This window comes from Carassius auratus, unplaced genomic scaffold (assembly GCF_003368295.1).
Source record: "Carassius auratus strain Wakin unplaced genomic scaffold, ASM336829v1 scaf_tig00018356, whole genome shotgun sequence".
Classification (NCBI taxonomy): Eukaryota; Metazoa; Chordata; class Actinopteri; order Cypriniformes; family Cyprinidae; genus Carassius; species Carassius auratus.
The window spans coordinates 53978-81416 of record NW_020524882.1 but is presented as its reverse complement, the minus strand read 5'-3'; the positions used below and the strand labels follow the sequence as shown (position 1 = coordinate 81416).

At 39.0% G+C, this 27439-nt stretch overlaps 1 protein-coding gene across 1 annotated transcript; it reads right to left on the bottom strand.

Moving 5' to 3' along the window:
- Nucleotides 1-1710: 1710 nt before the first annotated feature.
- On the bottom strand, nucleotides 1711-19286 carry LOC113076037 (serine/threonine-protein kinase pim-2-like). Its single transcript, XM_026248685.1, has 9 exons — nucleotides 18811-19286; nucleotides 18337-18425; nucleotides 17772-18132; nucleotides 17408-17502; nucleotides 17140-17193; nucleotides 2566-2944; nucleotides 2204-2380; nucleotides 1920-2008; nucleotides 1711-1722 (listed from the first exon to the last, which is right to left on the bottom strand). Exons 1-9 carry the CDS (start codon nucleotides 19139-19141, stop codon nucleotides 1711-1713), a joined length of 1587 nt encoding a protein of 528 aa, XP_026104470.1. The 5' UTR covers nucleotides 19142-19286.
- Nucleotides 19287-27439: the final 8153 nt, after the last annotated feature.

Here is a 27439-nt window from a genome sequence, read left to right as displayed (position 1 = left end):
ATATATATATATATATATATATATATATTAGGGGTGTAACGGTACTCAAAAATCACGGTTCGGTACGTACCTCGGTTTTAAAGTCACGGTTCGGTTCATTTTCGGTACAGTAAGGGATAGAAATGCAAACATTAAACTGCAGGTTGTTTATTAATAGAAACTTTTTTTTTAACAATTTTTTTTTTTTTAAATACTTTTTAATAAAATATATATAAAATAAAAAAATAAGAAATAAAATACTGCTGCAAAGTTATTCACTAAATAAAATACTCTCAGTCTCAAACCAATATCATATAATAAAATATAATGAAAAATATAAATAAATAACTATGATTACAGTGCAGCATTACCAATCCCACCTTGTAGGCCTGCTCATATTAAAAAAAATATATATATATAACTTTTCCAAAGTGTAAAGTGCAGCATTAACCGTTTCAGTTTTTAGACCTGCTCAGATTTCGTTATTGCCTTGGACCGATCGGAATTAAGAGCAAAGGTCTGTTTAAATGCCGACGGGAGCTGCATTTGAATCACGGTCGTTTTTTTCCTAGTTGTAGTGATGTTCACACTCGCGTGATGCCTTTTGAAAACCTTAGGCCGGTGACACACTGGCATATTGCACCTGTCAAACATAGTCTATTTTGCTGGTGTCATTTATTAGTAGGCTTTATATTTATGCTCAACATGAAGTATAGATATTGTTGTCGTGAAGACAAGATCCTGGTCTGTCAAAGGCCTCCCTCTATGTCACCTACAGTAGCAGCAGCACGCCAGTGCCGCGTCAGGCCTGATTCTGGTGTGTAAAGACAGAGAAAATGCGAAGCAGCCGTCACGCAACTGACACGCAGCAGAAACGCCACACTCACAGCATGCCACGCAGCCATTGTGTTACCGGCCTTAGAATCAGCTGCAGGGCGGGATTTGAGCTGAACGCTGAGACTTCTGCCACTTAATATGTTCATTTGGAAACACAAAAATGTACCCATGTTCCGCATACAAAATATTGTACACATATGTACACACATGCTCCATACCGAAAGCCCTGTACTGAAACGGTCCGGTACCAATACACGTACCGTTACACCCCTAATATATATATATATATAGAGAGAGAGAGAGAGAGAGAGATCTTTTAATTATTTATTTATCTATAAATAAAGCACAGAACTTCTAACACATGCAGCGTGATTGCGTGAACATTTCTGAGCAGCAAATGAGATAGATCTGTAAAGCAATACATTCAAGACTCAAGATTTTATTTTTCACATAAAAGTTATATAACATACAACAAGCAGTGAATTGTAGGTCTGGCATACTCTTTATAGACTGTGCCAAAAATAAGAAAATTAAATATACACAATATATTAAACTTCTACACAGATGATGTGCAGAGATGCTACACAGAAAACTGCTTCACGGATGATTTCAGCAGATTTCTGTGTATTGTGAGAGGGCCGTGTTTTACTGCTTCACAAAAGACTCAAAACAAATCGATGCACTCCACTGTGCTGAGCGAGAGCGCTTCTCTGCTGCCTTTACGTGTTAACAGAAACTTTGGGTTTCCCACTTATGTTTAAAACAGTTTAAAACAGCTTTTCTGGGATGTTTTGGACTGCAGGGGACAGACGTTGTAGACTGGGCCTCTGATACTGCTGCAACTATTGCAGGAACCATTGGAGAGCTGAAGATACAATAACTTCTCAGGTGGTCTTATGTGGTGACCTGAAACAAAACAGAAACAAATACAGTATTATTACATTTGTAAATACACTACGAATGACATTTTATAAGGTAAAACCTACAGCTTATTAAATCTAACAATAAAAGCAAAGCGAGAAAACTTGATTTGAAAATTGAAATGTAAAAAAGAAAAATGTTAAATATGTCAAATTATTTTAAGGTGATCTTAGGTTTAGTACCGTAAACCACTTGTGGGAAAGGATTTCCTCAAGCTGAATTCGGTTCTTTGGCTTTATTTGCAGGAGAGCACGGAGCAATCTGCAGCATTCTGTGCAGAAAGATGAGAGGGACATCTGAATATTACTTTAAACTTAACACATGCTTTAATTTAATGATCATATTAGCTGTACGATCTGAGTTCAGGCATCAGAAATCAAGAAAACTTCATGCATTTTCTAACGCCATCTTTCAGAAAGCCACTTGTCCTTGTTTTGTATGTTTAAAATGATAACTGAACTCTTACCGTTTGACAGACCAGTTTTGGACCAGAGATGCAGTTTGAGCATGTGCAGATCTAAGAAACTTGGATAATATCCGGCCACTAATTTAAATAACAGAACCCCCAGTGACCAAACCGTCGCAGGCTTGCCGTGGTACTTTCCCTTTATGTGAAACTCAGGAGGGACGTATGTTGCTGTGCCTGGAAGAAAAAGATTTTGTTGATGCGCAAGTTCGGTTCACAACAGTGACGAGATCCATGACTGTAACAGTGTCGTAATTCTACTGTATATATATCGGATGCTTCTTGTTGTTTTGGTGACTCACGCCTGGTCAACTCATAATATAATCGTCACTAGAGTTGTAGCTTTTAGATACAGTACATACCAGAGTATGACATGTAGACAGTTGTCCTCAGAACGTCCCCACACCCAAAGTCAATTAGTTTGACTTCAAGTGTCTGGTTGTTGATGAGAAGGTTGCTCAGTTTGATGTCACGGTGGAACACTTGGCGCTGGCAGCACACGTTCGCAGCTTTAGTCACCTGCATCATGACTCGCCGTGCTAAGCTCTCATTGAGACGTCCACCCTGACGCCCCACAAAGTCTTCCAAAGTCTCACAAGGAGAGGGACATTCAAGGATCATGACGAAATGGTCACTGTAGTCCTTCCAGTCCAGCAGCTGGATGATCTCTGGCACTCTGGGGCCTTTATTAGCCAGGATTGTGAGGGCGATCTCCAGTGGAACGAGTTGCTGATATCCAGGCTAAAAGAAAGACGTTGGTAAGATAGAAGTTGTTTTCCAAATAAGCACTTAGTCCAGTTTTCCTACTAGTTAGTGAGAGGAGAATAGAGAGAGTGCATCTTACTTACAATGTATAAACTTGGCCTGTAGGTTTCGGTCTTATTAACATATTTGACCGCCACCTGATCAAGAAAACAAACAACAATTAACTTGTGAAGAGGCCACCATTAAATATATACAGACAAGTTTTGTAAAGTTGAATTGAATTTAAGTTCAACCAGGACAAAAAGATACACTGAGAGGCCTTGCAAACAATAGCATGACATCACAGGAGTATAAAGATGAGACGGGGCAAAATCACTTCGCTAGATACGTTTTCATCAAGTTTTCACTTACTTTAAGGTCATCCTCCAAACGTCTCGCCTCATACACAGAACCAAATCCACCTTCACCCAGCAGATCACCCAGCTGGTAGTGGCTGGAAATGAAGTCTGTTACAAGATAAAACAACTGCACTTTTAAACATTTGTTATAGTTATTATTCCATTTGATTTTATATAAAAAATCTTAAATTACACATGATAGCATTTACATCAGTAGAGACTACAATGAATATGTTCATGTTATTATTTGTCATCCCTAAACTATGTGCATATAAAATTACAAAAACTATTTTTTTTTAATATTTCCTGGATGAAAGATCTGAATGTCCCAGTAATGGATGTGTAGGAATGAATGATGACTGGTCATGCTCATGTCATTTACCATCACTGCATCTGGCTTTCTGTTCTTTCTGGTTCTTCACTTTCTCTCTCTGCTCTTGCTCTTGCTTCAGCTCTTCTTCACCCTGAACTGGGTTCGAGCTGCGCTTCAGATGTTTCTTCACAGCTCCGTAGAAAGAGGCCACCCTCCACCACTTCTTTTTCTTCTTCTCTTTCTCCATCACCTTCCTCTCCTGGTCGTTTCCCTCAGCAGCATCAGCAGTGCTTTCATGAGGATGTTGTTCCTCTGTGCTGCTGCTGGGGTTTGGGGGGGTGCTGAGATCACATCCGTGGCTATCAGGGCCTCTATTTGCCAGGATGTTGAGATCCTTCTCCTCTGGAAGACGTTGTGGACATCCAAGCTAAAAGAGACAGTTTTTACAATGGTAAGGTGAAAGTTATTTTCCAAATGTAGTTTGTAGTTTGACTTAATTTAAATCCAACCAGGACAAAAAGATACACTGAGAGGCCTTCCTAACAATATAATTATATAACCACATGAAGATAAGACAGGACTAAATGTATTTGCTAGCTGGGCAAGTTTTCATTCATCTTTTACTTACTTCAGAGTCATCCTTCAAACATGTCGCCTCAGCGTCAAATCCACCTTCACACAGCTGATCGCTCACGAGGTTGTGTCTGACAGTGTAGTCTGTTAAAAGATGAAACAACTGCAGTTAACCTAAAAGTTCAAATATTTGTATTACTCAAATTTAATTCATATATAATCTCATATAATTATTTTTAAACATATCCTGGATCTTATCCTTGATCAGTCTTCAAATTTCTTTATTTATTATTGTGCTTATATTAATTTTTTTTATTTAAAATTCCCCTGATTTGACTTATCTATATTGAGGAAACATTAAAAAGATAGGAAAAGGGTATTGAAGACTAAATAAGACAACTATTATAATCTATCCTCTAGATTAATTTACTACAAATGGATATCCAGGGATAAATGATGGCATTTGATGTAAAGTACAGAGCTTCAGTAAACTGTGCAACACATATTCTTATGAGTTGATCATTGATTTACCATCACTGCATCTGTCTTTACACTGGTTCTGGTTCTTCACTCCCTCACTCTGCTCTTGCTCTTGCTGCAGCTCTACTTCACCCTGAACTGGGTTCGAGCTGCGCTTCAGATGTTTCTTCACAGCTCCAAACAAAGAAGACAACCTCCACCACTTCTTTTTCTTCTTCCCTTTCTCCATAACCCTCCTCTCCTGGTCGTTTCCCTCAGCAGCATCAGCAGTGCCCTCATGAGGATGTTGTTCCTCTGTGCTGCTGCTGGGGTTTGGGGGGGTGTTGAGATCACACACCTGACTCTCCGTCAACGGATGAACTCGACAAGGTCGCTGAAACATTGTTGTCAAAATCGATAACAATCGCTGAAAATAACTGCTCAGTTTCACTCGCCACTGCTACTAAACCAACAAAATGATTTCTTGGACTTATAAGTTCTACGAAATCGAATTCTTTCTGTGACGTCACGATAACCCGCGCGACCTTTTTTTTTTTTTTTTTTTTTTTTCACGCCGCTCGCGCCGGATTTACGAAGCATTCTTAAGGAAAACTGCCATGTTCTCCTTCTAACGTAAGGGGCTAAAAAGTATGCAATTTTCTTGCGTTTCCACGAATTTTAATTTTTTTTTACAAAACAAGTCAGACAGGGAGTTCATTTTTAATTTTAGCCAACAAATAAATCAATAATCTTTGGCGGTATTAAGCACACCTGCAGCGCGCGCACACTTCATCTCGTGACAGGCTCTTTATTCAAAAACATGCGCGTTTATTGTGATTATTACGAAGTGTTTTTCATTGAGTTTATCAGCGAGTCTTCAGCAAGAACCAGCACTGATTCAATAATGCATGTCATTTTCTTCTTCTGATTTTTTTTTTTTACAAGAATTACATTTCTTAAGAACTTATTGGAATTTATCTTAGGAAATTTCTTAACATATTTTTCTTACATATTTCTTAAGATGATTTTCGTGAATCAGACCCCTGATTTTAATATTTTAAACTGGGATCATAATGAATCCCAGGAGCCTATCATTCAATGACAAGAGTAAACTATACCTAAAACACCCAGATTAAACAATTGTTAAACAATTCACAATTTAAGTAGAAAAGAAATACATGTTGCCCACCATATGAAACAAAATTTATCTATTAAATGTATTTTATGAATTTAAATATTTAAATTTCATATAAATGCAACTCTAATTATCTAGGCCTCTCTGTCTACATAGATAGAGTAAGGTGACCAGATTTCTGAAATTAAAACCGGGGGCAGTTCCTACTTCAGTGGTCAAAATATCACTGAAATCTCACTTGTCATTATCTACGAATTTACATATGACAGTATGTTTTTGTGTTTTTTATTTGATTGTTGTTGGTTGCATACATTCATATCATAATTGATACAGTGGTGTTTGAGGATCAAACCTACCACAGGGTTTTTTATTTTATTTTTTATACAATTCACCAAAACTCACACTGAAAAATAATAAACATCGCAAATATCCTGGGGTGTAAAAAGTCCACTCTGATAAGAACATACATCACTAAACATCATTTATAATAAATATAACATACGAGGCTCATTTAAACACGTTTTGGAAATTTGTAACATTTCATTTAAAAAAGCTGTCATCTCTATACCAAAACATGAATTGTATTTGAATTTGTGTCACTGATAGTATTTCAGCCAATATGTACAGCTTAAAAATATATCAAAATGAACAATATATATATAGAGAGAGATTTTTTATATATTTATTTTATTTATTTATTGAGGGAAAAAACAGCAACTTTGTTACCTCAAAATGCTTCTTCAGATTCGACATTTGATGCCAGAAATGTACCTGGTTAAAGTTATGCTGAAATGTGTGTGCTTGATGTGTGAAAACAAACCTCATTGGATTTTGCACATCAAAGGCACATTTGAATTTCTGTTAACCATATTTAATGTACATGAGATAAAATAAAAAAATAAAAATGACTGAGTACTTCTTAAGTTAATATAAAATTTAATGGAGTAAAAAGTACAGTATTTTTTCTTCAGATATGTAATCAAGTAAAAGTACAAGTAATCAGTTTACATTTTGCATGAATAAAGTACAAATACCCCCAAAATAATCCTCACACTAAAAAATGTTGATTTAAAAATAACCCAACCTGTAATCCAGCTACGGGTTGGTATAGCACCTTCCCATCTGTGGGTTATTTCAACCCAACCCATTGGGTTAAAAGTTACCCAACAGTTGAGTTAATTATTTATATTAATTAACATCAGTATTTTTATTTTAAAAAATTACTTAATACAACCATATTTTGAAACTACTTTGTTGTAACTTACAGATTTTATATTGATATGCAAGCAACACATTTACAAATATATTTTAAAATATTTTATTTAAATGTACAAGAACGTGTAAAAATACAACTGACATTTTCAAGATGTACAAATGTGTCGATTCATATTCATATCAAAACACAGAAATGTGCTAATACAGTTCACAGCTGTGGCCTAATGGTTAAGAGTTGGACCTGTAACCCAAAAGTTGCAGGTTTGAGTCTCGGTGCTGGCAGGAGTTGTAGGTGGAGGGAGTGAATGAACAGTGCTCTCTCCCACCCTCAATACTCATGGCTGAAGTGCCCTTGAGCAAGGCACTGAACCCCCAGATGCTCCCCAGGTGCTGGATCTATAGCTGCCCACTGCTCTAGGTGTGTGTTCACTTTTCACTGCTGTGTGTGTGCACTTGGACGGGTTAAATGCAGAGCACCAATTCCGAATATGGGTTACCACACTTGGCAAATATTAAGACTTTCAAATAAAATGAACATAACATATAATAAAACAAAAAATAATCATAAAATCAAGTAATAATAATAAAAAATATACTGCTGGACCTACTGATGATCAATAAAATAAAATAAAAATTACTGATTACTAAATACAAAGTTTTTCAGGAGGAGACACTGTGCAGAAGAAACTATTAAAGACTGTGTGTTACAAAAACTCTCAAATATGAGCAGAGGGCTTTGGGTAGTAGATGTCATATACAAAGAAAAGTTTGAAACACAGATCGACTGCTTGTAGTATCGTCTCCTGTTCCATCGCCTCCCCGTTTAAAATAATAAAATCTTGGGAGGAGTTTTCCTTGTCACCAAGCACCAGGACATGTGGAAAAATGGTATATGTGAGGATTTCCAGTCAGGATTTAGACCGTATCATAGTACTGAGACTGCTCTCCTTAGAGTTACAAATGATCTGCTCTTATCATCTGATCGTGCGTGTATCTCTCTATTAGTTTTATTGGATCTTAGTGCCGCGTTTGACACAACTGACCACAGCATTCTTTTGCATAGACTTGAACAATTTGTTGGCATCAGTGGAAGTGCATTAGCATGGTTTAAATCGTACTTATATGACCACCATCAGTTCGTAGCAGTGAATGAAGATGTATCATATCGATCACAAGTGCAGTATGGAGTACCTCAAGGCTCAATACTAGGGCTGCTACTCGTCACGCTTTATATGTTACCCTTGGGAGATATCATCAGGAAACATGGTGTTAGCTTTCACTGTTATGCTGATGATACTCAGCTCTATATTTCTTCGCGGCCCGGTGAAACACACCAATTTGAAAAACTAATGGAATGCATAGTCGATATAAAAAATTGGATGAGGAGTAATTTCTTACTGCTAAATTCAGAAAAAATAGAGATGTTAATTATAGGACCTAAGAACTCTGCTTGTAATAACCTAGAACACTGTCTAAGACTTGTTGGTTGCTCTGTCAATTCTTCGTCATCAGTTAGGAACCTAGGTGTGCTATTTGATCGCAATCTTTCCTTAGAAAGCCACGTTTCTAGCATTTGTAAAACTGCTTTTTTCCATCTCAAAAATATATCTAAGTTGCAGCCTATGCTCTCAATGTCAAATGCAGAAATGTTAATCCATGCATTTATGACCTCAAGGTTAGATTATTGTAATGCTTTATTGGGTGGTTGTTCTGCACGCTTAGTAAACAAACTACAGCTAGTCCAAAATACAGCAGCAAGAGTTCTTACTAGAACCAGGAAGTATGACCATATTAGCCCGGTCCTGTCATCGCTGCACTGGCTCCCTTTCAAACATCGTATAGATTTTAAAATATTGCTTATTACTTATAAAGCCCTGAATGGTTTAGCACCTCAGTTTTTGAATGAGCTCCTTTTACATTAAACTCCTCTACGTCCGCTACGTTCACAAAACTCAGACAATTTGATAATACCTAGGATATCAAAACCAACTGCGGGCGGCAGGTCCTTTTCCTATTTGGCGCCTAAACTCTGGAATAACCTACCTAACATTGTTCGGGAGGCAGACACACTCTTGCAGTTTAAATCTAGATTAAAGACCATCTCTTTAACCTGGCATACACATAACATACTAATATGCTTTTTAATATCCAAATCCGTTAAAGGATTTTTAGGCTGCATTAATTAGGTAAACCGGAACCGGAAACACTTCACATAACATGTACCTTCTACATCATTAGAAGAATGGCATCTACGCTAATATTTGTCTGTTTCTCTCTTGTTCCGAGGTCACCGTGGCAACCAGATCCAGTCTATATCCAGACCAGAGGGTCACTGCAGTCACTCGGATCCAGTACGTATCCAGACATGATGGTGGATCAGCACCTAGAAAGGACCTCTACTGCCCTGAAAGACAACAGAGACCAGGACAACTAGAGCCCCAGATACAGATCCCCTGTAAAGACCTTGTCTCAGACGACCACCAGGACAAGACCACAGGAAACAGATGATTCTTCTGCACAATCTGACTTTGGTGCAGCCTAGAATTGAACTACTGGTTTCGTCTGGTCAGAGGAGAACTGGCCCCCCAACTGAGCCTGGTTTCTCCCAAGGTTTTTTTTCTCCATTCTGTCACCGATGGAGTTTCGGTTCCTTGCCGTTGTCGCCTCTGGCTTGCTTAGTTGGGGTCACTTCATCTACAGCGATATCATTGACTTGATTGCAAATAAATGCACAGACACTACTTAAACTGAACAGAGATGACATAACTGAATTCAATGATGAACTTGTGACGGCTGGTGAAAGGACAGTCTGGAAACAATAGCGAGTACAAATATTTAATGAGAGGATAGATGATGGTACAAAGACACACAATGACGATGATACAGCAACACTCCAGAGGGATGGTTTTGGCGGTGAGAAGTCCAGACGGTGGTGGAGAGAAGCTGAGGAATCCGGGTGTTGACGGCGTAAGGCAGCAGGAGAGAGTGGCACAGGAACTGCGGGGAACAGAGCCGAAGGTAAGTGTCCGTGGCTGAGTGATCGTGCGGAGAGTGGATGAGGTTCTGGGGAAACACAGACATTCAACGCAAACTACACAGAAGCCAGGCGGGGGTAAACACAATGACATGAAACAACGATCTCACAAACACAGGACGTGAGACAAGCCATTATATAGTGGATGGGTAATGAGTGGCAGCTGTTGCTGATACAATTAACGGAGACGCCCACAACTAATCAGTGCAGACGCAGAACACACAGAATTCACCACAAAGTGTAAACAACCCGAGATCACGGTTTACCAACTGTGACAGTACCCCCCACCCCCCCCCCCAAGAAGGAGGAGTTCCCAGAAGGGCCTACCTGCTGATTGAATTCATCAATAAGGGAGTGATCCAATATGTCCCTAGCAGGTATCCAACTCCTCTCCTCCGGACCTTAACCTTCACAGTCCACCAGATACTGGAATCCTCGTCCCCTCCGTCTCGAGTCCAGAATGCGATTAACTGAATAAGTCGGTTCCCCATCTACGAGAAGCGGCAGCGGGGGAACCGGAGTAGGCGGATTAATACTGCATAAAACACGGGTTTAATTTTGGACACATGAAAGGCGGGGTGTATCCTCTTGTACGCAGGAGGAAGTTTGAGGCGGACTGTCACCGGACTAATGATCTTGGTGATAGTGAACGGGCCGATAAATTTGGGAGCTAGTTTATTAGAAACGGATCGCAATGGAATGTTACTGGTAGAAAGCCACACTTTTTGACCCACGACGTAGACGGGAGGCTTTGACCGGTGGCGATCGGCCTTGGCCTTAGTGCGCTCCCTCACCTGGAGCAGAGTCTCACGGGCTCTGGTCCAGGTGCGGTGGCACCTCTGGTCAAAAGCGTGAGCGGAGGGGACCGCGACTTCAGATTCCAGACTGGGAAACACTGGTGGCTGGTACCCTACACTACACTGAAACGGAGAGAGGCCCGTAACTGACACTGGCAACGAATTGTGGGCGTACTCCACCATAGAGAGTTGTTGACTCCAGGAAGAAGGATTCTTGGAGACCAAACATCTCAACGTCCTCTCCAAATCTTGGTTGGCTCGCTCAGATTGTCCGTTGCTTTGGGGATGATAACCCGACGACAAGCTAACTGACGCTCCTCATAATTTGCAAAACTCTTTCCAAATTTGGATATAAACTGAGATCCCCTGTCTGAAACCACATCTACCGGGAGGCCATGAAGCCGAAAGACATGATCTAAAACAGTAACCGCTGTCTCCTTGGCTTCATGTAATTTGGGCAAGGGAATGAAATGTGCCGCCTTCGAGAACCGGTCCACTACAGTCAAAACGACTGTCATGCCATTAGAGGGCAGGAGGGCGGTGACAAAATCTAGAGCGATATGTGACCAGGGTCTCGAAGGGACAGACAGCGGTTGAAGAAGCCCATCAGGAGGTCAGTTAGATGACTTACCACTGGCGCAAACTGAACAAGCCAAAACAAAATCGCGGACATCGCGAGCCATACGTGGCCACCAGAATCGTTGTCTAACCAACCCATTAGTTCTACTTATCCCTGGATGACAAGCCATGTTGGAACAATGACCCCACTGGACAACTTCGGACCTTAACTCTTCTGGCACAAATAAGCGGTTCGGTGGGCAACCGGACGGAGGCATTACCCCTTCTAAGGCCGTCTTGTCCTTCAACTCGACCTCCCATATGAGTGCTGAGACTACTAATCTCTCAGGCAAAATACACTCGGGAGTAGCGGGACGGGCGGAGGGATCAAAGAGACGAGACAAAGAATCGGGTTTAACATTTTTTGAACCCGGGCGGTACGATAGGGTAAATTCAAAACGGCTGAAAAAAAGTGCCCACCGAGCCTGCCTGGAATTTACTCTTTTGGCAGTTCTGATGTACTCTAAATTCTTGTAATCGGTCCAAACAATAAAGGGAACCCCTGAACCCTCTAACCAGTGGCGCCACTCCTCCAAAGCTAATTTGACCGCCAACAACTCTCTATTGCCAATGTCATAATTACGTTTGGCAGGAGATAATCGATGAGAGAAAAGCGCGCAAGGGTGTACCTTATCGTCTGAAGCAGCACGTTGGGACAACACTGCTCCTACCCCCACCTCTGATGCGTCGACCTCCACCATGAACTGCCGTGTGGGATCAGGGGCGAAAAGGATGGGAGCCGAAACAAAGCAGGAAGGGTTTTAAAGACAATTTCTGCATGAAGGCCTTTAAATGACAAAAGTATAGAGATTTTACAGACAAGTAAAAAAAAAAAAAAGCTAAGCTTACGGTTTACATTTTTACAGTCTTTGTGGGGATCCACTATCATTTGCATTAAGAGACAGACTAAACCAGTTTTCACTCCCTCCAGAAAATTTGTGGCAATATTTGTGGCTAATGTGAGTAAATTTTCCAACCCTTTACCCTTCGACTGATTTGGACTTGTAGGGAGGAACAAAAGTACACTGTAAATGAAAGGAAGCTTTGTTGGATGGAATGCAACAATACACTTATTTCACCTCATTTGTCCTTTTTCATAACTTATGTATCATTAATTTAAATGGGTTACTTACCTTGAAATGCTTCAGTTAACAGGCAGAAATTCTATTGTTCCATTTTTTCCTCCACAAAAAAAGTCCATTGTCTAAAACATAAGTATAAAGACATTTAGTACAACACATTTAAAAAACATGTCAATCAATCTAGCTTCATAAGAGAAACTGCTGTAATTATAGGGTATTCCAATAGATGCGTAACAATATTCAATAATAAATCATAAAAACACTTTTTACAGTAGGCTACAATTAATTAGTGCTGGTGCGCTAAGAAGAATATGGCTTCTGTTTTACACTCCCCTCTTAAAGGTTTGTTGTAGGAGTAACGTTAACGTTATGTAAATTTGGGGCACTGGTATAAACTTTCGCTGAAAGAGCAGATTACCTCACGACTGCGCGCTTTTCTTTGTTCTGTGTTTTTACCTTTTATAACAGAAAATTGCAGGTTCATTCAAACGATTCTCGCGGAGTCTGTCTGTCGCATGACTGATGTGTGCTCAGCTCGAGCAGCGTCTTTCACAGGTCCGATCCGATAAATGGTCCGTGCGGCTTTTCTAACATTTTTATTAACTCTAAGTAATACTTGTCTAAACATTTTTTGCAGCTTATCTTTTAGTGTATTAATACTGGCGAACAAACATGAATAGCATTCATTTACAGTCCATTCTGATTATCTGGGGGAAACAAACGGACTAAAGGGAATTAAAACTTTTTAACATATAAAAAACCAAGAAATTAACGTATCAGACACATTACTTAATGTTATGAAAGTTATATACATCACACGATTATATTAACAAGTTACTTACCCTTCATAATCAGGCAGGCTGCCACACTGATGTCCGAGCTGAGTCTCTGACTGGACCGTTAAAATTTGAACAGGAGTGAAGCGGGAAAAATATTTAACCCAACAGATGGGTTATAAATAAAAATAACCCAATGACGAAAAAAAAATTACCCAACAAATTTTAAGATAACCCAACACATTGACCCAACATGTGAAACCCAACCGTTGTGTTAAAAAAAACAACCCAACGTTTTTTGCTGGGCTTAAGTACAATAATCAAGTAAAATTACTCAAGTACCATATTTTACACCCCTGCAAACAGGAAACATCTAAAAACAGGCTGGTATTAAAACAAAATTATGGCTTTACAAAAACACATTAAAATAAAACAGTAAATATGATAACATATGATAAATAAAACAACAAATATGTTATTTTCTAACTGTATTTAACATTTTCACAACTGTCGAAAACCTTTCGAATTTTGTTTATAAAAACATGCTTCTGGAAATGGATCTTTTCTATCCCTAATCAGGGTTAATATTTAGCATTTCAGGCTCATATTGACTACAAAGTATGTGCTTTCTGCAAATGTAATTGTGCAAGTGTAACTGATTAGTTTATTATTTTTTATATCATTCAAATCAGAGACTTCAGAGTTGTGTCGCAGAGTTTCAGGAATGTTTAATAGGCCTATTGTGCAAAACAATCCCGCAACCTACATTTTAATATGTATATAATGCAGTCTCTTTTGATAACTGATGATAATAGCGCTATGCTCTTGTCCAAGCTTTTCATGGCTACAATAACGGCTTGCGAGATGTGACCAAGTAATCGCAATAGTTGCAATCATATGATATCCAGAAGGCTAAATGGTTCTAGCATTTCCAGTGTGTTCGCTGGTTATTTTGAATGGGGACATCTGGTCACCCTAATATAGAATGCATATATAAACACTTTGTCTCAGTGTTTCAATCGATTTTATATACAAAAATGTATTTCACAACAAATCCAATGCATAACTTTTACTGGAATATGTATGTATTGTCCAGTTTAATGACAATTCAATACATATATTTTATGTAAAATACTAATAAAGGCATGACTTTTGCTTTAATAACTTGTGCAGGCTTCTTCCAAATCAAGATTTATTTCTCTCTCTCTGTGTGTGTGTGTGTGTGTGTTTGTGTGCTGTCTTTGTGTATCTGCTATAGCCTATAGTGTATTATATCAATAAAGTTGTTAATTTCTCCTGATGTCTATAGCTTTTAACATGTTCAGATGGTACTTTACAGTGTTGCAGTCTGTGGTTTTACTTTGTTTGTTTTTTTACTTTATTTAAAAATATTTTATAGTTTGTTATAGAAAATAAAGTTATGCTCAGAGTTCAGAGCCTCCATCATACGATTATAACAGATGCCTTCCGAGTGGAGACCTGCACTACCGAGTGCGGTGTGGGACACTTGATGGGCGAGTAGAGACTTGTGTGTGTGGGATGCAGGAGAATAAGGGTGTATCTAGTGTGATCACTCCGTGCCACGGTTCGTTTAGCTGGCCCCGGCTCGGTTGGAAGAGGTGGGCCAGAGCACGGTTCAGTTCGGTTCGGGTGTGGTGCACATGTAGTGTGAGCGGACCGCAGAATTTCTAACACATGCAGCGTGATTGTGTGAACATTTCTGAGCAGCAAATGTGATAGATCTGTAAAACAATATATTCAAGATTCAAGATTTTATTTTTCACATAAAAGTTTTATAACATACAAAAAACTGTGAATTGTAGGTCTGGCATACTCTTTATAGACTGTGCCAAAAATAAGAAAAATTAAATACACACAATATATTAAACTTCTACACAGATGATGTGCAGAGATGCTACACAGAAAACTGCTTCACGGATGATTTCAGCAGATTTCTGTGTATTGTGAGAGGGCCGTGTTTTACCGCTTCCCAAAAGACTCAAAACAAATCGATGCACTCCACTGTGCTGAGCGAGAGCGCTTCTCTGCTGCCTTTACGTGTTAACAGAAACTTTGGGTTTCCCACTTATGAAGTCCCGAGCACTTCATGTGAGCTGCTGCAGTCTTAGGCCCACCACAAATGCTCTCATTGGTTGAGACACGTGATGACACCCATCCCAAGTCAGTACTGATCAACATCCCACTCCTCCTGTGACCCATGCTTTGACTGTATGTGTATTCAGAGCCAGTGAGCAATGGACTTTCATATTAACAAACAACTGTTAATGCGCGATAAAATAATTGTTGCCGTTAATCAATTAAAACGTTAAGGTGACAATAACATTTTAAGTTAATATATATTCTAGTTTAAAACAGCTTTTCTGGGATGTTTTGGACTGCGGGGGACAGACGTGGTGGTAGACTGGGCCTCTGATACTGCTGCAACTATTGCAGGAACCATTGGAGAGCTGAAGACACAACAACTTCTGAGGTGGTCTTATGTGGTGACCTGAAACAAAACAGAAACAAATACAGAATTATTACATGTGTAAATACACTACGAATGACATTTTATAAGGTAAAACATACAACTTATTAAATCTAACAATAAAAGCAAAGCGATAAAACTTGATTTGAAAATTGAAAAGAAAAATGTTAAACATGTCAAATTATTTTAAAGTGATCTTAGGTTTAGTACCGTAAACCACTTGTGGGAAAGGATTTCCTCCAGCTGAATTCGGTTCTTTGGCTTTATTTGCAGGAGAGCGCGGAGCAATCTGCAGCATTCTGTGCAGAAAGATGAGAGGGACATCTGAATATTACTTTAAACTTAACACATGCTTTAATTTAATGATCATATTAGCTGTACGATCTGAGTTCAGGCATCAGAAATCAAGAAAACTTCATGCATTTTCTAACACCATCTTTCAGAAAGCCACTTGTCCTTGTTTTGTATGTTTAAAATGATAACTGAACTCTTACCATTTGACAGACCAGTTTTGGACCAGAGATGCAGTTTGAGCATGTGCAGATCTAAGAAACCTGGATAATATCCGGCCACTATTTTAAATAACAGAACCCCCAGTGACCAAACCGTCGCAGGCTTGCCGTGGTACTTTCCCTTTATGTGAAACTCAGGAGGGACGTATGTTGCTGTGCCTGGAAGAAAAAGATTTTGTTAGATGCTCAAGTTCGGTTCACAACAGTGACGAGATCCATGACTGTAACAGTGTCGTAATTCTACTGTATATATATCGGATGCTTCTTGTTGTTTTGGTGACTCACGCCTGGTCAACTCATAATATAATCGTCACTAGAGTTGTAGCTTTTAGATACAGTACATACCAGAGTATGACATGTAGACAGTTGTCCTCAGAATGTCCCCACACCCAAAGTCAATTAGTTTGACTTCAAGTGTCTGGTTGTTGATGAGAAGGTTGCTCGGTTTGATGTCACGGTGGAACACTTGGCGCTGGCAGCACACGTTCGCAGCTTTAGTCACCTGCATCATGACTCGCCGTGCTAAGCTCTCGTTGAGACGTCCACCCTGACGCCCCACAAAGTCTTCCAAAGTCTCGCAAGGAGAGGGACATTCAAGGATCATGACGAAATGGTCATTGTAGTCCTTCCAGTCCAACAGCTGGATGATCTCTGGCACTCTGGGGCCTTTATTAGCCAGGATTGTGAGGGCGATCTCCAGTGGAACATGTTGCTGATATCCAGCCTAAAAGAAAGACGTTGGTAAGATAGAAGTTGTTTTCCAAATAAGCACTTAGTCCAGTTTTCCTACTAGTTAGTGAGAGGAGAACAGAGAGAGTGCATCTTACTTACAATGTATAAACTTTGCCTGTAGGTTTCGGTCTTATTAACATATTTGACCGCCACCTGATCAAGAAAACAAACAACAATTAACTTGTGAAGAGGCCACCATTAAATATATACAGACAAGTTTTGTAAAGTTGAATTGAATTTAAGTTCAACCAGGACAAAAAGATACACTGAGAGGCCTTGCAAACAATAGCATGACATCACAGGAGTATAAAGATGAGACGGGGCAAAATCACTTCGCTAGATACGTTTTCATCAAGTTTTCACTTACTTTAAGGTCATCCTCCAAACGTCTCGCCTTATACACAGAACCAAATCCACCTTCACCCAGCAGATCACCCAGCTGGTAGTGGCTGGAAATGAAGTCTGTTACAAGACAACTGCAGTTTTAAACATTTGTTATAGTTATTATTCCATTTGATTTTATATAAAAAATCTTAAATTACAGATGATAGCATTTACATCAGTAGAGACTACAATGAATATGTTCATGTTATTATTTGTCATCTCTAAACTATGTGCATATAAAATTACAAAAACTATTTTTTTTATATATTTCCTGGATGAAAGATCTGAATGTCCTAGTAATGGATGTGTAGGTATGAATGATGACTGGTCATGCTCATGTCATTTACCATCACTGCATCTGGCTTTCTGTTCTTTCTGGTTCTTCACTTTCTCTCTCTGCTGCTCTTGCTCTTGCTTCAGCTCTTCTTCACCCTGAACTGGGTTCGAGCTGCGCTTCAGATGTTTCTTCACAGCTCCGTAGAAAGAGGCCACCCTCCACCACTTCTTTTTCTTCTTCTCTTTCTCCATCACCTTCCTCTCCTGGTCGTTTCCCTCAGCAGCATCAGCAGTGCTCTCATGAGGATGTTGTTCCTCTGTGCTGCTGCTGGGGTTTGGGGGGGTGTTGAGATCACATCCGTGGCTATCTGGGCCTCTATTTTCCAGGATGTTGAGATCCTTCTCTTCTGGAAGACGGTGTGGAGATCCAAGCTAAAATTGAGACAGTTTTTACAACGGTAAGGTGAGTTATTTTCCAAATGTAGTTTGTAGTTTGATTTAATTTAAATCCAACCAGGACAAAAAGATACACTGAGAGGCCTTCCTAACAATATAATTATATAACCAAATGATGAAGATAAGACAGGACTAAATGTATTTGCTAGCTAGGCACGTTTTCATTCATCTTTTACTTACTTCAGGGTCATCCTTCAAACGTGTCGCCTCAGCGTCAAATCCACCTTCACACAGCTGATCGCTCACGAGGTTGTGTCTGACAGTGTAGTCTGTTAAAAGATGAAACAACTGCAGTTAACCTAAAAGTTCAAATATTTGTATTATTCAATTTTAATTCATATATAATCTCATAGAATTATTTTTAAACATATCTTGGATATTGCTCTTGATCAGTCTTCAAGTTTCTTTATTTATTATTGTGCTTATATGAATTTTTTTTATTTAAGATTCCCCTGATTTGACTTATCTATATTGAGGAAACATTAAAAAGATAGGAAAAGGGTATTGAAGACTAAATAAGAAAGCTATTATAATCTATCCTCTAGATTAATTTACTAAAAATGGATATCCAGGGATAACTGATGGCATTTGATGTAAAGTACAGAGCTTCAGTAAACTGTGTAACATATTCTTATGAGTTGATCATTGATTTACCATCACTGCATCTGTCTTTACACTGGTTCTGGTTCTTCACTCCCTCACTCTGCTCTTGCTCTTGCTGCAGCTCTTCTTCACCCTGAACTGGGTTCGAGCTGCCCTTCAGATGTTTCTTCACAGCTCCAAACAAAGAAGACAACCTCCACCACTTCTTTTTCTTCTTCTCTTTCTCCATCACCCTCCTCTCCTGGTCGTTTCCCTCAGCAGCATCAGCAGTGCTCTCATGAGGATGTTGTTCCTCTGTGCTGCTGCTTGGGTTTGGGGGGGTGTTGAGATCACACACCTGACTCTCCGTCAACGGATGAACTCGACAAGGTCGCTGAAACATTGTTGTCAAAATCGATAACAATCGCTGAAAATAACTGCTCAGTTTCACTCACCACTGCTACTAAACCCACAAAATGATTTCTTGGACTTATAAGTTCTACGAAATCGAATTCTTTCTGTGACGTCACGATAACCCGCGCGCCCTTTTTTTTCACGCCGCTCGCGCCGGATTCACGAAGCATTCTTAAGAAAAAAATATTCTTAACTGCCATGTTCTACTTCTAAAGTAAGGGGAAAAAAGTATGCAATTTTCTTGCATTTCCACGAATTTTTATTTTTTTTACAAAACAAGTCAGACAGGGAGTTCATTTTTAATTTAAGCCAACAAATAAATGAATAATCTTTGGCGGTATTAAGCATACATGCAGCGCGCACACTTCATCTCGTGACAGGCTCTTTATTCAAAAACATGCGCGTTTATTGTGATTATTACGAGTTTATCAGCGAGTCTTCAGCAAGAACCAGCACTGATTCGATAATGCATGTCATTTTCTTCATCAGATTTTTTTTTTTTTTTTTTTTACAAGAATCGCATTTCTTTAGAACTTATTGGAATTTATCTTAGGAAATTTCTTAACTTATTTTTCTTACATATTTCTTAAGATGATTTTCGTGAATCAGACCCCTGATTTTAATATTTTAAACTGGGATCAATGAATCCCAGGAGCCTATCATTCAATGACAAGAGTAAACTATACCTAAAAGACCCAGATTAAACAATTGTTAAACAATTCACAATTTAAGTAGAAAATAAATACATGTTGCCCACCATATGAAACAAAATGTATCTATTAAATGTATTTTATGAATTTAAATGTTTAAATTTCATATAAATGCAACTCTTATAATTATCTAGGCCTATCTTTCTAGGTAGATAGAGTAAGGTGACCAGATTTCTGAAATTAAAACCGGGGGCAGTTCCTACTTCAGTGGTCAAAATATCACTGAAATCTGACTTGTCATTATCTACGAATTTACATAGGACGGTATGTTTTTGTGTTTTTTATTTGATTGTTGTTGGTTGCATACATTAATATCATAATTGATACAGTGGTGTTTGAGGATCAAACCTACCACAGGGTTTTTTATTTTATTTTATTTTTTATACAATTCACCAAAAATCACACTGAAAAATAATAACCATCACAAATATCCTGGGGTGTAAAAAGTCCACTCTGGTAAGAACATACATCACTAAACATCATTTATAATAAATATAACATACAGGGCTCATTTAAACACTTTTTGGAAATTTGTAACATTTCATTTAAAAAAAGCTGTCATCTCTATACCAAAACAGCTTAAAAATATATCAAAATGAACAATATATATATATAGAGAGAGACAGAGAGAGAGAGAGAGATTTATTTTATTTATTGAGGGAAAAAACAGCTACTTTGTTACCTCAAAATGCTTCTTCAGATTCGAGATATAATAAAAAAATAAAAATGAATGAGTACTTAAGTTAATATAAAATTTAATGGAGTAAAAAGTACAGTATTTTTCTTCAGAAAGGTAATCAAGTAAAAGTACAAGTAATCAGTTTACATTTTGCATGAAATAAAAGTACAAATACCCCCAAAATAATCCTCTCACTAAAAAATGTTGGGTTAAAAATAACCCAACCTGTAATCCAGCTACGGTTGGTATAGCACCTTCTCATCTGTGGGTTATTTCAACCCAATCCATTGGGTTAAAAGTTACCCAACCGTTGAGTTAATTTATATTAATTAACATCAGTATTTTTATTAAAAATTATTTAACACAACCATATTTTGAAACTTTGTTGTAACTTACAGATTTTATATTGATATGCAAGCAACACATTTACAAATATTTTATTTAAATGTACACGACCGTGTAAAAATACAACTGACATTTTCAAGATGTACAAATGTGTCGATTCATATTCATATCAAAACACAGAAATGTGTTAATATAGTTCACAGCTTAATGTTTAGAGTTGGACCTGTAACCCAAAAGTCGCAGGTTTGAGTCTTGGTGCTGGCAGGAGTTGTAGGTGGAGGGAGTGAATGAAGAGTGCTCTCTCCCACCCTCAATACTCATGGCTGAAGTGCCCTTGAGCAAGGCACTGAACCCCCAGTTGCTCTCCGGACGCTCGTGATTCAAATACAGCACTAATTAGTGCCAGCCTTAAAAGAATTTTAAAAAAAAGTTAAGTTAACATGCATTGTGATGATATTTCACTGATCCTCACTTTACGAATGAGTGAATTTAAATGAGTTAAAAGCTATAGCGAATTTAAATAGGTTAAAGTGATACTTCACCTATACATTAAAATTCTGTCATCATTTTATTAAAAATCTCTTCTTGGAACTGTTTGTATTCTACAATGTGTGTCTTATACAAAATAAATAAAGGTGACTTGACTAAACAGGGCACTGTAATTTTAAGTGTTGCTTTTACTTACAGGTTGAATGTCAATGAAGGACCGCTTCATTTCCGTGTGTGATGTGCACACCATTTTTCCATTTGTGTGGTATGGTGCAGATGGCAGGAAGGGTTTTAAAGACAATTTCTGCATGAAGGCCTTTAAATGACAAAAGTATAGAGATTTTACAGACAAGTAAAAAAAAAAAAAAATCTAAGCTTACAGTTTACAGTCTTTGTGGGGATCCACTATCATTTGCATTAAGAGACAGACTAAACCAGTTTTCACTCCCTCCAGATAATTTGTGGCAATATTTGCGGCTAATGGGAGTACATTTTCCCACCCTTTTGTTGTGTGGAGGGGTTGGGATGAACTCAGATGCAGACAGGAAGTACCAAAACACAGGATTTATTAAATACAAAAGGGGGAAACAAAACCCACGAGGGGGAAAACAACGACTAGGGCTGAGACTAAACGATTCAACAAGACTTGGTCAACACGATAAACAAAGACTCTTAACACAAAAACACTAACTTCAGATACACAAACAAAGGACTCACAACGTCTTCTTCTAGGATACAGAAACATATAGAGACACTTACGATATGGTAAACAATCATATATGTGGAACAATGAACCGACGAAAGACAGAGCACACTAGGGGATCTAAATAGGGGAACTAATTGAGACACAACAGGTGGCACAGATAAGGCAATCACGACAAGACTAGGATGACAAGGGGGGCAGGGCAAGGGAACGAGACAACACAATCACATGGCCCAATCACCGCTGCTGGCTCGGGCAGCCTCGCCGGGTCAGGAGGAGACAGAGACGCAGGACCGGGAGACCCCTTCTTCCTCTTCCTCCTTGGCCGCGGTGCAGAGGTCATAGCTGGGTCAGAGAAGGGTTGGGGGAGTATTGTCTCAGGCAGGGCAGACTCTGATGCCAACGATTCCGAAGCTGACTCCCACGAAAATAGTCTCACTCGCTTCCTGGGGAGACTGATGGCTGTGGAAGGCGCCTTAGGACTCTGGGAGGGATCTGCCTGTTCCCCCAGTGTAGTAACAGCCAGGAGATGACCTTCTGGGATCACTGGCAGCTGGGTCGATGGTGGGGACCTCTGGGGTGAAACCTGCGGCTCCTCCTGGGAGAACTTCTCCCACAGCTGGGCATAATTGTGAAGGATCCACTCGCCTTCTGACGAACATGGGAGGGCAACCCTCCTGTCTGCTGAGTTCTTAAGTGGTCGGTTCATTCTGTTGTGTAGGGGTTGGGATGAACTCAGATGCAGACAGGAAGTACCAAAACACAGGATTTATTAAATACAAAAGGGGAAAACAAAACCCACGAGGGGGAAAACAACGACTAGGGCTGAGACTAAACGATTCAACAAGACTTGGTCAACACGATAAACAAAGACTCTTAACACAAAAACACTAACTTCAGATACACAAACACAGGACTCACAATGTCTTCTTCTAGGATACAGAAACATATAGAGTAGAGCTGTAGTCAAGTCCAGCTTTGTCGAGTCCAAGTCAAGTCCAAGTCCAGGACTAGTCAAGACCGAGTCCAAAGAGGTTCGAGTCCAAGTCAAGTCCAAGTCCAAAAGTTTCGAGTCCAAATGAGAGAAAAAAGGGTCCTCTTCAAGACCACATACTTAACTACTGATAATGTTTGTGATGCGAGAGACAGCATATCTCCTATTCTAAGAAAATAAATGTACATTATTATTTGTAATGATCAAAAAGCATGTGCAAAGTAACAACTCTGTAGGACAGGGGTCTCCAAACTACATCTTGGAGGGCCAATGTCCTGAAAAGTTTATCTCCACCTGGCCTTAACACACCTGGAAGATTAGTGTTTATAGTAAGAGCTTGATTAGCTGGTTCAAGTGGTTAAAGCTAACAGGGGCGTTACACAAGATCCCGGGCTCTATGCATAGGCAGTCCTGATGGGCCATCATGCCCCCCACCCATGAAAATATCCAGGTAAAATAAAATATATTTCAGATTCCTAATCACTACTGGTTTTACCCCCAGTCCGACCCTGGGAGATAAACTATAAAGAACACTGGCCCTCTAGAACAGAGTTTGGAGCTGTAAGGTCAAATTATTTTTATGTACTTTATTTTCATTTTAATTACTTACTAATGCTGCTTTTGCTGACATTATGTCTGTGTTCAAAAATTTAAATGACTGATGCCTTGCCTTGGCACAGTGCACAGACGCATGCAAAGCTCGGGATATGACAAATGCGCGCAGCAAGCAAGGTATACGTTTGGCTCTACTGGGCATGCGCATATAAATACATCGACATACTGTACTTAGTGCTTGCATAGACTACTCTGCGCTGTCGGAAACACTCAACTACTCCAGCATGCATTAACCATAATTCACACAAAGTGTTTGCAAGTGCGACGTGAATTTTAGAATTATAATATTGCGTGGAGCTGTTACTATATGACCTTATCTATGTTGCATGTAAAAATAAAATATGTAATGTAATAATTAGGGTTGTGCCTGAAGCCGAATACCTTATTCGGAATGGCAAGGATAATGGCTTAAAAAACGAATAACGCACAAGGAATAATTCTGCCTGAATACTCGGCTGAAGCTGACACAGTCTGGTGTTTGCTAGATAACAGATGAGCATGGGTTTGGTCTCAGCTTAGGTGGGGACACCCCCCCCGGGGACACCCCCCCCCCCCCCCAGTGATTTAATGGTAATGATACCAGTTATTTAATGGTGATTTAGGCTAGTATAACTGTATAATCTCAAAAATGCACTCTCAAAAAATAAACATCTGAGACTGTGTAATGCTGAACAACCAAACGTTTTATTAAGATAAATTATTACGTACATTAGTATTTACACTAACAAAAAATACTCTGCCACAAGGAGTTAAGGTAACTTCCAGGCTAATTGACATTCAGTTACTTGCTAACGTAGCATTCTATCATCCTGGGTAATACTATCATCAGTTAATACTATTTTCCACAGAATAAGCATTTGAAAGTCACTACTGCTAGTTTATTTGTGTGGCTAGCTAGTTATTTTGCCTACTTACACTCCGACTCTGCTTTATGAAAAAGCTTCTTATGTCCCCTTTCTTCTTCTTGGGTGGCATCTACAAAGTACAAAAAGGGGCAAAAAAAAAAACCCGGAATATTAAAATGTTTTTACTCTGGCCTTTGTATGTGGCAGAGAGACAGCTCTTGTAACTTAACGTCGGCGTCGTCAACGTCAACATGCGCGCGCACACAAACCACCCGCTCGCTGCTAGTGCAAGCACAAAAGCAGTCCTGGCCCATCGCGTGTAGCCTGTCAGATACCCCGTCGCCAATCAAATTACGGTGTTTCTTGTACTGTCGTCAGTAGCGGTTTTAGGCACGGGCGAACCGGGCAGCCGCCCGGGGCGTCATTTTTTCGTGACACATTGGGGGGCGGCAGCACGAGCAGATAAACAAAAAATCCTCTGTGTCGCGAAGCGGTTTTTCATCATTTATATAATTTCACTGTGTGTGGAATTGGCAAATTGGCGCTCCCTGCAGCTGCCGGCGCCCCTGCTTGCTGAAAATGTACACTGAAAATGCAAACAGAAGCTTTGTGTTGTGAGAGAAGTGTAAGGGGGTGGGGCGAGAGGCGTGTGCGACATTTCACCTCTGGGTATCTCTCAAATGGAACGGACAGGGCGGGGGTGGACGGGGACGGGGGATCCACACTAGTAATATAATTAATAATAGGCTAAAGTCAGTCACACACCTCGACTTTCTTCCAAATAACGCACATTTCATTCATAATGTTATAATACAGGCCTATAGTTCCTGCAAATGAAACTAGGTAATACAAAACGATTATGCGGTCATCAAGGTGAATTGGTTTAGTCCTGACTTCTGGTCCTGAGTGACAGTTGGGGGCATGGGAAATCTGTTGATTGTCGAGTGCCAAATAAACAGAGATGGAGAAGAAAAGATCAGAGCCATCAGGTGCCCAGTTTCGAATAGAAGAAGAGGAGAAACGAGCAAAAGATAAAGGTATGCAACTATTGTCTCTGTATCATTACAGTATCCATTTCATGAATGAAGGGCTAATGTTAATTGGTGGTGGGTATAACTCTTTGTTTATCCTTTTTGCTATGATGCTTGCTATTCTTATACAACAATAATTTGGTTTCAACTCAATCACGAGATCTAATTTATAATATTGTGCTTTGCAATAAAACTGTTACAAGTTCAGTTATCATTTCCATCATTTTTTTAACGTTAGGCCCTGTAAATAACCAACGGCATTTTCAAATCTGTAGGTTAAAGATGAACATTTGCTATTTATTTGCTACACAGTATGCAAAGTATAGTTTCCTAAATATAGTTTTACAAGTCATAACTAAAAGTGTGTCATGCGTATAATTTGAGGCAGTATCCTAATGGCTAATGGTACCTCCATGAAAGTTAGATTAACATACAAATTTTGGTTGAAAAATATCCTGAAACCCAAAAAGTTTTTGGTGATTAAAAAATAAAATCCCATTGTTTTTGCCTATACATATAATTTAAAGTCATTTTATTTTTTTAAACAACTGAGTCCCAGTGACCATAGCATAACATGAATAAAATAGAATTTTTCTATATTTATATATATATATATATATATTTTACTACTCGAAAGGGGTCTCGCCCAGGGTGTATTTCAATGTAGAACCGCCACTGACTGTCGTTGTCCTGGCCGCTAGAATCGATCCAAATAGCAGTTCAAAGTAGCTTGCTAAATATTGGTGGGGACAAATTTGTCATCTCAAAATATTGATAGGGACTAGTAGTACCTAGCGTCCCCCCCTAAACCTACACCCATGCAGGTGAGCCAGGGGATCAGCGCCAGAAGTGAATGAATGTAAACTTTATGAGTGAAAAGAGCGCAAATCAAACACTGCATTGTTGTCGCCTCTCTGTGCATCTCTCAGAAATCAGAGCGTTGCAAGAGTAATTTTACCTATAATAATACATCATACACGTTATAGTATTTGTAAATATTTAAAAGGCAATGCTTTAAAGCTTAGGCTACGATATGATACGAATGAATGGAATAAGCACAGCGCGCTCACCAATCAAACAGCAACGTTGCGCGTCTCAGTCTCTCAAAAACCAAACCATTTCCCTCTCAAGAGTAGGCTAATAATCAGCTTAGATACGGATACATTTTCTACTTGTCCTACATGTTTGCATCTTTACCTTTTGCTGGTTTGCGCGGCACACACACATTTGTTTAGTGAAGTTCACTAAACATTATAGACTCGCTTAAAGTGTTTAAAGTGTGCCCATTGAATGGATTCAGTCGTGTTCAAATGATCACTAAACATTTGTCATGACATCTCTCTGCTTGCATGATAAATATTATTTTAGAAATTACTAATTATTTTAGTTTAACACGACATACTTGTTCAGTGATAACTACGAAAAAAATATAAAAAGTCATAACAGTCTTATCAAGTAACTGTACGATGTTGTATCCGAATGCAGATAGGAAAAATTTTGTGATTGTTACAGATACAAATACTGGCTGTTACATGACAATTTAAATATGTAATGTCATAATTATAAAGTTTTTAAAATTTATATATGTAACTGTTGCATAAGGCTATACATTAATAAGCGTTTATCAATTAAAAAAAAGATTTAGTGTTTTCATTTACAATAGCATGAACCACGAGTCGAGTAGCTAACTCAAGCATATTTTTTTATAAAAAAATCGACTAGTAGAAATCAGTAGTCTTGCAACCCCTATACTGTACAACAATAATTAGTATTTCATTATTGTAAAGGGGACGTTTGAGGCGATCTAGGTGTAGACGTAAATAAAACACAATCTAACATATAGAAAATTAAATTAGAAACATCTAAACTTTTCAGG

Excerpts from the sequence above, each read along its gene's own strand:
- LOC113076037 (XM_026248685.1), bottom strand. The coding sequence starts at position 19,141 with ATGTTTCAGCGACCTTGTCGAGTTCATCCGTTGACGGAGAGTCAGGTG. Across the intron at positions 18,133-18,336 it reads GTTTGAAGGATGACCCTGAA|CTTGGATCTCCACACCGTCT; the intron begins GTAAGTAAAAGA and ends TCTCAATTTTAG. Across the intron at positions 2,009-2,203 it reads CAAAACTGGTCTGTCAAACG|AATGCTGCAGATTGCTCCGT; the intron begins GTAAGAGTTCAG and ends CTTTCTGCACAG.